The sequence below is a fragment of the Marmota flaviventris genome, chromosome 20, assembly GCF_047511675.1.
Source record: "Marmota flaviventris isolate mMarFla1 chromosome 20, mMarFla1.hap1, whole genome shotgun sequence".
In the NCBI taxonomy this organism is placed as follows: domain Eukaryota; kingdom Metazoa; phylum Chordata; class Mammalia; order Rodentia; family Sciuridae; genus Marmota; species Marmota flaviventris.
In genome coordinates, this window is record NC_092517.1 from 19205626 (window position 1) to 19219075 (window position 13450).

Consider the following 13450-nt stretch of genomic DNA (forward strand, 5'->3'; position numbering starts at 1 on the left):
AGATGCAAATATGAGAATTGGGACTTCAAGATTCTTCGCAGAAAACATGTAAAAATCTCATGACCCTGCATTGGACAATAGATTCCTAGAAAACACTATTTTTCTTTTTGGTACCAGGGATTGAATTCAGGGGAGCTTAACCACTGAGCAACATTCCCAGCCCTTCTAGCAATTTTATGTAGAGGCCAATTACTAAACCTGGCTTTGAACATGTGATCCTCCTGCCTCAGCCTCCTAAACTGCTGGGATTACAGGCATGTGCCAAAAGATACATCTTATAATGCCATATATTTGGAAAATATCTACAGGATTATAGATATGAGGTTTATGATGTGGCATAATAAAGTTTTTGAAAGATAAATATATTTACAATTTAGTCACTATGATTTTTTAAGCTATAGACTTCATCTAGGCTTCTGTATATGCTGTTTGAAATTTCACTGTCCCCCAACTGGGACTTCTATCTGAAAAACTCCAACCACATTTATCTTGTATAAGTCAAGCCTGGACATCCATTTTTCTTAATCTATAGACTTAAATAAAATTAAAATTTCTCAGGCGTAAAGATTATTCCTTTGGAGCCAAATGATCCCTAGCATTGTGTTGAGTCATATTAGCTGAAGGGCTGTCAAACAAATAACATTAACGAATTACCTTCTGACTCCAAACTAACATCTGTATACTTGTTGCTTTTTCATGTAGTCATGAATATATTGTTGAGTCACAAAAAAGAGAAATCTTATAATTTTGTGGCCATATTTTTTAACAAATTATGAATTATCATGAAAATGGTTCTCATTTTCACGGAACTCACAGAAGTGTCAACAGAGTCAAGATTAAGCCTATTACATTCAGAAATGTTTTTGTTCCTTTAATAATTATTTGTTGGTACTGAAAATTGAACTCAGGGGTGCTTTACCCCTGAGCTACATCTCCAGTGCCTTTGTTCATTTTTAAATTTTATTTTTTTATTAGTGAATTTCAGTTACATGTAACATTAAGGTTTATTTTGACATGAAATCATAGCATTTTTAAATGGGGATTATTCTAATTGAGCGGTGTAATTAAAATAAATACAAAATATTAAATGGCCATCACCCCATCCAAAGTAAACAAAATTTCCTCAACTGTTTTTTTATGAGTTTTATGCTTCTAACTATTATACAAAGGCCTTTGATCCTTTTTTAAAAAAATATTTTTGTATATGATGTGAGGTACGTATTCAAGTACATTTTTTTCTTCTTGTGAATATCTAATCATCCCAGAGCCATTTTTGCTTTTGCTTTTACTCTTGAAAAATGTAAGTCGTGTGTGTGTGTGTGTGTGTGTGTGTGTGTAATTCCTCTGAACACCAGTTACAAATTGCTGCCCATGCAGGTCAGGCAAATCGCCGCACCCAACATGCACAGTCAGCTGAACTTAAGGTCATTCATGTGAATTTCCAGGGACACCAAATAAAACACAGACACACTTTACCTTTACACAAGCTTGGGGACAGCTTCTCAGCTCTTGGCCTCAGGCTCCCCAAAAGGGAGGGCAAGAGAAAGTCATGACAGGCTGGTGAGAAAGTGACCACATTCAGAAGAGAGCTTTTATTGGAGGACTCTTGTTCGTAGAAAGTTCTATTCAAAAAAGGCCAGAGGGGGCAGGGTTACAAGGGACACATGAGTATAACTCAACCCTCATGGGTAACGCCTACATCTGAAGACCAGCCTCTCTATCTGAGCTGGGACAACGCCCAAGTCACCACAAATGTAGTGACTGGTCAGAGCCTCCTGCTTCAGCTCTGGAAGGCGTGGGTCATTCAGAGGGGCTTCCCACATATCCCCCCTTCTTTCTTTGAAAAAGCAGGTGATGGGTCATTATTTCAAGTCCCTAAATTCTTGTTCTGGGGCCACAACATCCTTCTATTACAACACAAGAGAGAATTGGTAGCAATGAGAACAATACAAGGATATACCATGCAGACTGATTAAGAATGTTTCCGTGGTTAAAGCTGTTTAATTCTTTTAAGTATTTGATCAGCTAAAGAAGTACGATCTGAAAAATCAATCTTACTTTTTTGTATATCTTGAATCTGATGATGCAGCTCCTAAAGATCCAAGCTGTTATCATTATTCTGCCAAATATCCAACAAATGGTTTTAAACCTTCTCCCAATTCCATTAAGAAGCATTGCATTTGGCAGCAGTAACACACACATAATTATAGCTAGCATGACATTTAAGTCTTTCCTTGAATTTCAAAGCGGAAATTTCATTATTTATATTCATGACACCAGCCTCTTAGGCATTTAGCTTGGTCTCAATCCTTTCATCAACATTTATTTGATTGTGAAGAGCCTTGGAAGTATTCTGAGCCAAATTATTAAGACAATTTGCATGTTGAATATTTGAGATATGGCCACCAAAGCTGTGACCATGGAAGCAACAAAAGAAACCAAGGGAACAACTCCCATTATTATGAGCCCAAGAGCACATTTAGGTCTCGCTAGCTGGGCGTGTATTTGTTGTAAGACTTGAAAACCAGCATCAGCCTACCACAGCTCTGAAATATTTCCTGGTAATAAGACAAAAGAGGGCTGATGGAGCATCATCATTCCTTTTTCTCTATTATTTCTGGTGATACAATTAGTTTAATTACATTTACTACATGTTACAAGATATCTGTCATCTTCCCTTTTAACTTTTACATTTCCAGTAATTAAAGCATAAGGAGATTGAACACAGGCCCATAAGCCATAGCAAGAACCTTCCTTCTAGTACTTGCTGGTAAAGGTTTCTCAGTAAAATGTAAGAATTCTGAGGCAGCAATTAAGCTCTCTCCAAACATCTTTCTGAATGCCACCTTTGCTGAAGGTCAGGATGTCAATTAGTATGGAGACTCCTTGCAAAACCAGCATGGAACCACCATTTGACCCAGCTAGCCCTCTCCTCGGACTATACCCAGAGGACTTAAAAATAGCATACTACAGGGACACAGCTGCATCGATGTTCATAGCAGCACAATTAACAACAGCTAAACCATAGAACCAACCTAGGTGTCCTTCAACAGATGAATGCATAAATAAAACGTGATTGATTATATATGTATATATATATATACATACATATGTATATCTATATATGTATATATATGTATATATGTGTGTGTATGTGTGTGTGTGTGTGTGTGTGTATGTATATATCCCCTACCAATCGAATATTACTTCGATTTAAAGATAAATGAAACTATGGCATTCGGTGGTAATGAATGGAGTTGGAGAATATCATGCTAAGTGAAATAAGCTCCCCCCCCCCCCACACACACACACAAACACAAAGGCCAAATGTTCTCTCTGGTAAGTGGATGCTAGTTCACAATGGGGGGTGGGGAAGATAGAGACTTTAATTAGAGAGGAGTGCAGGGAGGGGAGGTGATATGGGGATAGGAAGGATAGTAGAATGAAACAGACATTATATATAATATATATGGATGCTAAACCACTCAACAAGGGAGGGGGGAGAGAATAAAAATTCAGTGGATTAGACAAAGTTGGAACGAAGGGAAGAAAAGGGAAATGGGAATAGAAATGACAGTAGGATGAATCAGACACAACTTTTCTGTGTTCATATATAACTACACCACCAGTGAAGGTCCACAGTATGTACACCTCAAGAATGGAATGCTAACTAAAATGACTTTTACTCCATGTATAATATGTCAAAATTTGCTCTACTGTCATGTATACCTAAAAAGAGTGAGAATTTTTGAAAATGATAAGGGGAAATTTGTATACAGAGAAGATTTGTGAGTTAAAAACTCTTCAATAAATGGTAATGTCATTAAGGTTAAATAAAATTATAAAAGACTACCTAGAGCCCATACAAAATAATAAACAATGGGAAATAGAGTTGCCCAAGTCAGTCTGTGCAACTATCTAGTATCACAAAATTTTTGGTTTACAACTCTTTTCTATTTGTTTTACAAAGCAGCACAAGAGAAATACTTACAAGTTGAGCAGAGAGGGAATACTACATAGCAGTGTTATGAATACTATTAATAGTGCTATGTGCTCTCAAAGAAAGCATTCTCAATTTCTTCCCTCATGCAATAAAAAATCATGTAGTTGAAAGATACGCTAGTTTCTGATTAGATAACACATGCTTGTGTTTATGACATTAAGTATGTGGGCAGCTGCTCAACTTGGCAGGTCAGATCCAATAGATAAGGAAGACACTCTCTTCACACAAGACAGTGTTTCTTTGAATAATACTATGAAAGCAAGAGTAAAAGCAAAACTAACAGACACAGGCAAATGTATTGCCAGACTAGGAAAACCCCAACACTGAACCTATGTACTAGGGAGTCTGAAACAGCTTTTCAGGGTCCTGACTGGGAAGTCCTGGGCAGAGCATCCTCTCCACAGGAGAGAGTCTGAAGTCTTTTTGTAACTTGTATTTAAAGTGTGGCTGAATAAATACAAGTTAAACAAAAAACTTCATTCTAACAGCTTGCATGACCTAGTGATCCCATGAAGAACACTACATCCTCCCCAAAATAAGTCAGATCCCGGAGGAGGGAGTGATAGCCTTGAGATGACTAAATAAATTGAAATTCCAATGAGTGAGCCACTGAGCCTAATGCATTGAGAAATCAGCATTCTTCAGCTGTTTCAACAAGGATATACAGACATCATGCAGGCACATGGAAAGGGAAGATCTTTAGTATTTTTTTTAGATCTCTGGTACTGAATCTTCCCTCTGGACCTTATAAAAGAGTTAAAACTCTCATATGTAAAATGAAGCCATTTTGTGTGTAAAATAACATGGAGTGGAGATAAGCATGAAGCCTAGAGATTGACCCTTTGGAATAAAAACTAGTGTGAATATTATTCTCCTAGTTATCATTATATTTCACTATTTATTTTCCCAAATAAAGTTAAAATAATATTTATAGGTGGTGTTTTCTTGACCCAAAGGGCTCACATATGAAGAGAATATTGTGTTTTTACTTTTTGAACAGGACTTGTAGATTAGAGACTAGAGGTTTATTTCAATCAAAATTGTTTTTCTCTCTGTGGTGTCCTGAGCTCCTGGAGCTGTAAGATCTGAAGAGGGACAGAGTTAGTTTATAGTGTCGTATAATTACTGTATTGCAGAGAGGACTCAAAGACCACGACACACGCTATCTATCATATAATCCAATAAGTATAACAAACATTATATTGTAAGTCATTAAGTAGAACAAAAAAGGTCTATAAAATCAAAATATATAATGAAATAAAAATGTGGGGGCATAAATGCTCCTGTAGTATGTCTTTTTCTTTTTACAATCATCATTTTACATGTTTCTGGTTACAATTTTCTACTGGGTATCCAAGACTAAAGAGGTGGTCCTATATTGGGATGCTTTTTCTACACTTGAGTTCAGTCCAGTCTCTTCAGTGATGAATGTCATGGATTCATGAGGAACTGCATGGTTTATTCAGTTCAAGTGTCAGGATGGGCCTGTAGACCAAGTGGTTTCCACAGGAACCATTGAAACTATTTCCCCTTCAGCAACCCTCCTTTTTTACCTGAATATGCACAATGGCTCCTAGTCTCTTGGGTCTTTCTCCTCTCCCTGATTGGGAGCTTGTATAACTCTCCAAAGTTGTAGATCCCTTAGGGAGTACTGCAACTCTATATGGTGAAATGTTAAAGTTGTAATTCAAACTAGGGATATCTGGGCATTATTTTAGTATCCCTAGGTACTTTCTATAACTATCTTAATTTTTCCATAATTACAAATAAGAGTATAATTTACATAAATAATATTCCCCAAATAAAACTTGATTAAACATATGAAATAATTAATGGAGATGTTATAGCATTATTTACCCAATAGAATGTTTTACTATGGCATCAATCCATTAGCAAAGTGAATAGTGGGAGATGTGTGACCTAATAACATCATTAAACGCATGACAAGGTTAACGTTAAGAAACACACACTTTATTTAAAAGCAAATTGCATCTGTAAGGCAAATATAAGTAAAAATGCTCTGTAAAACACGCATGGTGGTCCATGTCTGTGACCCTAGGGACATGAGAAGCTTTGCAAGTTAAAAGCCAGGCTCCATAACTTAGTGAGGCCCTACGCAACTTAGCAAACCCTATCTCTACAAAAAAATGGAAAAAAAAATCTAGGGATGTGGTTTACTGATTAAGTGCCCCTAAGTTTATGTACAAACATAAAAACTAAAAATTTAAAATTTCATATAAACCATAAGAGACTTCTGAAATAATCAACTCTGAGAATTGTTATTTCTCCAGCTGTGAAAAATGAGACTCTTTAGTAATTGTTGATTTATACTAAAATTATATCCTTTTAGGGATGCACTATTCTATATTTGTATTTCCTTATTTCTACAATATCAGTTAAAGATGTTAAGAAAATTTTCAGCAAATGTCAAAAGCAATTACCCATTTTCTACATTTAAATGATTTTTTTCCCTCCTAGGTCCCAAATACTTCAAGGGATGGGCTCTAGATAAGAAACTTACTACAATCTTTATATTTGTCAAGGTGTTTTTGTAAATATTTTGCTGTTATCTAAGGTACACACGTTGGACAAATGCTATTGCACACTTGCTACAGATATCAGGTCAGAAATTGAAAAATGTCTGAAATTTGAATACAGTCTTGGACACATTCTTTGGGTTTCTATATGCTATAAATTCTCCAGTGTTTTTAAAATGTTTGATCAATGTCGAAAAACTTTGCAAAACTTTCGCACATGTCCGCTCACTCGTATGAATCCTGAGGTGTTGAGTAGGGTATGAACAATTGTTGGAGACTCTGTCACCTATTTTACACTTGTATAATTTCTGTGCTATCATATCTCTGGTAGAAATGCTGTTGAACTACTGTGAAAAAAGGGTTGATTCATCCTTAAAGAAACTGATGCAGTGTTTTCACTTGTAAAACTTCTCTGCAGTAAAAAATCTATAATGTTTAGTAAGATGTGACCTTCAATTGGAAAAGCTTTGCCATTCTTCACATTTATAGAACTTCTCTCTAGTATGGGTTCTCTGGTGTCCAGTAAGTGAGGATTGTTGATTAAAATCTTTGCCACATTCTTTACATTTGTAGGGCTTCTCTCCAGTATGAATCCTGTTGTGGCGATCAAGATTCGAGTTTATATTAAAACTTTTGTCACACACTTTACATTTGTAGGGCTTCTCTCCAGTATGAATCCTGTTGTGGCGATCAAGATTTGAGGTTATATAAAAACTCTTGCCACACACTTTACATTTGTAGGGCTTCTCTCCAGTGTGGATTCGCTGGTGCTGAGTAAGTGATGATTTTTGACTGAAACTCTTGCCACACACTTTACATTTGTAGGGCTTCTCTCCAGTATGAATCCTGTTGTGGCGATCAAGATTCGAGTTTATATTAAAACTTTTGTCACACACTTTACATTTGTAGGGCTTCTCTCCTGTATGAATCCTGTTGTGGCAATCAAGATTTGAGTTTGTATTAAAACTCTTGCCACACACTTTACATTTGTAGGGCTTCTCTCCAGTGTGGATTCGCTGGTGCTGAGTAACTGATGATTTTTGACTGAAACTCTTGCCACACACTTTACATTTGTAGGGCTTCTCTCCAGTATGAATCCTGTTGTGGCGATCAAGATTCGAGTTTATATTAAAACTTTTGTCACACACTTTACATTTGTAGGGCTTCTCTCCCGTATGAATCCTGTTGTGGCAATCAAGATTTGAGTTTGTATTAAAACTCTTGCCACACACTTTACATTTGTAGGGCTTCTCTCCAGTGTGGATTCGCTGGTGAAGTGTAACTGATGATTTTTGACTGAAACTCTTGCCGCACACTTTACATTTGTAGTGCTTCTCTCCTGTATGAATTCTCTGGTGATTTTTAAGGCTTGGTTTTTGACTAAAAGCTTCGCAAAATTGTTTACATATGTGGGGCATCTCTCCAGGGTGTGTCCACTGGTGACAAATAAGATTGGAGATTTTATTAGAAGTTTTGTCACATTCTTTGCATTTGCATTGCACATCTCCTGTATGAACACTGTGATGTTGAGTAAAGATCTTGACTGCATTGCATTCTTCACATTGGTTGGTCTTCTCTGCAGAATAAAATTTTTTGGTGTTGAGTAAGAGTTGAAAATTTTTTAAGTCTTTGCCACGCGTTTTACATTAAGAGGTCTTTAGTTCAGTATAAATCCTCTGATGCTCAACAAGTTGTAACCTTTCACTAAAAGTTTTTTTGCATTCTTTAAATTTATAGGGTTTATCACTGTCATAGTATCTACTGTGTTTAGAAGATGTTGAGCAAGCCGATGCTTTGATATATTCTTTAAACATATAGGGCTCTCTTTCTCTATAAATTATCTTGTATTGAGCAAGCTCTGCACTGTGATAAAGAACACTTTCATATACCTTACACTTGCAAGTTTTGTCTGGACTGAAGCAAACTTTCCCACATTTTTCATCTTGGTATGTTTCCTTTAGAAAATACCTAGGGGTTTCTCTATATTCATAATTTTTATCACCAATGTAAATATACTGGTAATTACTCAGGGTAGAGACATGGCTAATTATGTTACTTACAGCATTATGTATATAGTGCACTTTCCAGAAATCTGTATCAGAATTATCATTGAGCAATAGTGGGGAATTAGAAACCTTTCTATAATTCTTAACATTGTCTATTTGGGCACAAGGAGAAATTACTGTATTGTTGAAGAAAAATGGACATTTTGTAAAGAAATTCTCAAATTTTCACTTTTAAAAATATCTTCTCTGTGCAAATGTTTGAATGGAAGTTTACCTCGGTGCTACATTTTTAATTGGCCAAGTTAAAAACTGATGCATGGACCAGATTTCAAATTTTCCACATTTCTTTTCACTTGAAAAATGGCTATGGATATATTCTTACAGACACACAGCTCCTCAGAAGTAAGTGAAATAAATTGAATTTTTTTCAGACATTAATTTTTTCTGGTGTCATTTAGACCATAAAATTTTTATCATAAATAGGGACTACTAATTGGTTTTGACCACTATAATATGATTTTTGAACTTGACTCTCACCTATATTTTCCCATTGTTTTCTTAGTTGTAAATGGTTAATGTCATAATTTCCACATCTTCCCTCTCTCTTTTGTATTCCCTGCTCTGGTAAAATTTTTTCAGGGTGATGAGAAGTCATGGCTGAAATAAAAATGATAATCATGTTTACTTATTGTACTGGGCTAAGTGTATTTTGCAAACATAAGAAATTACAGCAATAAAGGAACATCAGCAGGGGAGTAGGTTATTAAATCTAAGCCCATTGTTAATACAGAAACATATAAATCAAATAAAAATGTACACAGAATATTACTTTGAGAACTTTCCAAATCATCTTAGTGTTCACAGTATCCAAGATGAGTACATTACTATGAAGAGTAATATAGTAGAGGAAAATACATTGTGTTACACAAAGCCTTTCCTCCTTCACAATATGTTTTAAAAATCTACCGACTTTCTTCTGTTTCATTGAAAAAGAAAATATGAAACATGCAAATATTTGGGGACTGTTCAAAAAGGGGTTCCTGCTTACCAACAGAAAAAATCATGGCTAAATTTAGTGTAAGAAAATAAGTTATGAAGTACTCAAAGGGAATAGTAAATTATCATTTAAAAGAAGTTGACTGAATTAAACCAACACACACAAAAATGGACTTCAATTTAGTCAAGAATTGTTAATAGTAATAAGCAGAAAATGTGTTTTTAAAGTCCTTCTTTAGAAAATGTCTGAAAGAGTCATGGGGTGGTTGTACATAGCAACATAGGAGCTTGAGCCAGAAGGATCAAAGTTTCAAGGCCAGCCAAGGTAAAAAATGTAAAGTGGTAGTTCTCTTTCCAGTACTAATAAATGCATCTCAGAAAATAAGAAAAATAAAACATCCAAAACAGCTCAAAGTTGTAAAGACTCAAAGTAGGTTTTAATCCAAGTTTTAAAACTTACAGAGAATATTCAGAGCATCCAAGAAAAAAAGTTGGGTCACCTAGAAATGTGTAACTACATAATTGTAAAATCCTTAGTCAAAACTTCACAACACAGAATGGAATTTGGGGCTATTTTCAAGGGATGGAAGGATAAAATTATCAACAAAAACATTATATTCACAGCTACTATCTTTCAAAAGAGAAGGAAAATAAAGACTTTAAAGATATAAATGCACACACTATTTATCAACACTAGATCTGTTCTCTAAAAAGTATGAAAGGTAATCCTTCATACTGAAATGTAAGTGTGCACAGCAACACAAGTCATAGGAAATTCTAAACATTACTTGGCTCAAACAATTGATTTTATTGTAATAATGGGACACACAAAAAAAATTTGAAATAGAATTTGAAAGAAAAGCATAAAAGCAAAACTGTTAATAGACATATATACCTGTAACAATAATATACTTTTGAAAAGCCACAAATATATTGAATTTTTTTAAAAGTGAAGTCAAGTTGATCCTCATACAAAGTATGAGTAGGAGATTCTTCATTTTTAGATATTTTTATTGGCAAATTCAAGATTACATAATTCTGATGAAAACTAACCTTGGCTATCTGAATTAACTCTAAAAATTACAACTCTAGGTAGTCCACAGTATACTCTAAATCTAAGGACACACACACACTGAAAGCAAAGGGATACAAGCATGACACATACAAAAGTGACCAAAAAAACCTGTGCAGTCTAAATTATAGTACACAAAACATAGTTTAAGACAGTATTAGGACATAGAAATCATTTTAAATTTTAAAAAGACTTTGAAAAGAAGCAAAATAAAGAAAAGGAACATTTCCCTAAGTTCTGAATAAAGAGTAAATACATTCGCAACGTATATCCGACTCCCCAAACACACAAAGAAAACATTGAGAGAGTTGAATGAAAACCAAGAATCACTGTCATCCTAGGAGACATCAATCCCCACTTACTGAAAAGGGAAATACAGTGAAGCAAAATGGTAATTGCAGAGTATAAGACTTTGAAAATTTTTGAAACTATTGTAGACTTATAGAATCCCTATTCTTAATCACAAGTGGGATATTATGCTGGATACACCAATTTTATGTATTAAAACAAAGGTTAATAAACATTTAAGTGATAGTTATTTTGTAACCACCATGGAATATAAGTTTGAAGTCAAAAGTGATAGGGATGTTCAAAAATCCCTAAATATGTGTCAGTTGATTGAACACTCTTGGGCATGTTGTTGATCAAGAATTGAAAGATAACTTTAAGTAGTATAAACATCTTTGAAATTTAACTAGAGACTCCAGGTAATATACATCAGACCCCCGTTATTAAAAATATATTTTTTTTTTTTGCAGAGAAGTCTAACCTTTAAATTGTATGAATATCACTCAAAGTACAAATAAGACTATTTCCCTGCTTCAAAATATAGTAAAATTTACAACATTCAATTGTAAATGCAGACATGGAGTTAGATAGACGGACTTCTTAGTGAGTGTGGCAATAACCTTCACATCAATAGCAAATTAATAACATTGCACACCAGTGTTTTGACATTGTTATTCAATAGAGCCATCATGGGGGATTCAAAACAAATATCCCTTGAAAAGAACGATGAGCCAATGTGGAATATAGAAACTATAGAACTTTGAAGTCAAAGAATTTATTCTAATTATATATTTTACAAAATGTATACACACTAGGTTAACTGAAATGTCACAGAAAGAATACTGCAGAATTCTACAAGTATGACATCTCTAAACTAAAGTAGCAGCTTTCTGAACAAAAGAGAATGGTTTTGTGATGGGGAGACAGAAATGAATCCTTGCTTCCTAGGCATAGTTTTTTTGAGATCTAAACTTTTTAGAGATATATTGCATAACAATTTGAATTAATGTTACTGAATTGTATATTTAAATTCTTGGAGACAGTAAGTTTTATTTTGTAGTTTTGATCATAATGAAAATTACAAACAATACATAAAAGAGATTTGCAACTTTTCTCAAACCTTCATTGAAAATAATGTGGTCTTTATCCTATACATAAGAACAAACTCATCAATATACAAAATGATGGGCATGCTTGTAATCTCAGCTACTAGGAAGTCAGAAGTAGGAGAATTGCAAATTCAAGACATCCTCAATAACTTAGTGAGAACCTCTCTCCAAATATGAGTGAAAAGGAGCTTGGGGTGTAGTTCAGCATTAGAGTATCACTGCCATCAATCCAAATTACATTTACATATAGAAAATTTCAATTTCTACGTATATGGGCAGATTAAAAGAAAATCAAGATAAAATATTAAAGTCATAGACAAAAAGAGGCTTAATATTTATACAAGCAAAAGCACATATAACATTATTGGCAATACAAACAAGAGTCATGCATATCTTAATTTGTGAAGCAATGAACTGATATGGGGAACCCAGTCTGCAACACAGAATCTACTATACAAAATGAAAAAATAAGGAAAAAATTAACCAATCAAATTATCAATATACACAGATGTGTTATTTTACAAATCCTCTTATTCAAATACAACTTAAACCATCTCTCAAAAGAGCAGTCTTTGTCCATCTTGACTTTCATTCCATGGCAGATAATTTCACAAAAACTCCATTACACATATCAGAAAGAACTCTGATAAGGAAATTTTAGTGAAAAAAATGTACAAATAAGTTTAGAGTAACTGACTTGTGATATTAATGTATTACAATGGGTTGACCTAGTGGTCTCCAGAAATGTACAAAAAATTCCTGCAAATAATGGAAGAGGGGCTGGAGTTATAGACTAGTGGTAGAGGGCTTGCTTACCATGTATGAGGCCCTGGGTTTGATCCTCAGCACCACATATGAATAAATGGGAATTTCATTAACAACTAAAAAGATCTTTAAAAATTATGGAAGAGTTGTCAGATAATATGGACACTCACAAGGCAAGGGGCGTGTTTTGTTGTTAATTTGCATGTACGGAGACATTACTGGAGGAAAAGCAGGAGACTAGATTAGTTGAAAGCACAAAACACAGGAGAGATTCTTCTATGATCACAAGAGAAAGAAATTCAAGCTTCTCAAAAATCTTCTCTGCTGGATAACTTCTCAATCAAACTTTTTGAATTTAGGCTTCCTCCTCTACCTCAACTATGTCCTCTGCTATATGTGGGCCACAGTATTTGACATGACTGCATTTCTCTAAGTCAACCATATGTCAAGTGAAGGAGGTACATCATGACAACAAAGGAAAACATTAAGGATGAAAAGAAACTTAATATTTTCTTGTCAGCACCAAGAACTACCCCATATTTTTATTGAAAACACAAATCTGAATCATCCAAATTTTATGGTGAAGTTCCCAAAAGATATACTTCAAGGGAAGAAAATTCAATAATAATAATTAGGAATTTTGAAGAAAAGTTATGCTCACCCACAAAGATCAG

At 34.5% G+C, this 13450-nt stretch overlaps 1 protein-coding gene across 1 annotated transcript in view; it reads right to left on the bottom strand.

The window, feature by feature from the left end:
* Positions 1 to 6992: 6992 nt before the first annotated feature.
* The window catches only part of LOC139703048 (zinc finger protein 420-like), a 62758-nt gene continuing 56300 nt past the window's right edge, over positions 6993 to 13450 (bottom strand). Inside the window, exon 6 of the mRNA XM_071605968.1 lies at positions 6993 to 7927. Within this exon, the coding sequence (XP_071462069.1) occupies positions 6993 to 7927 (935 nt within the window). The remainder of the gene's footprint in view (positions 7928 to 13450) is intronic.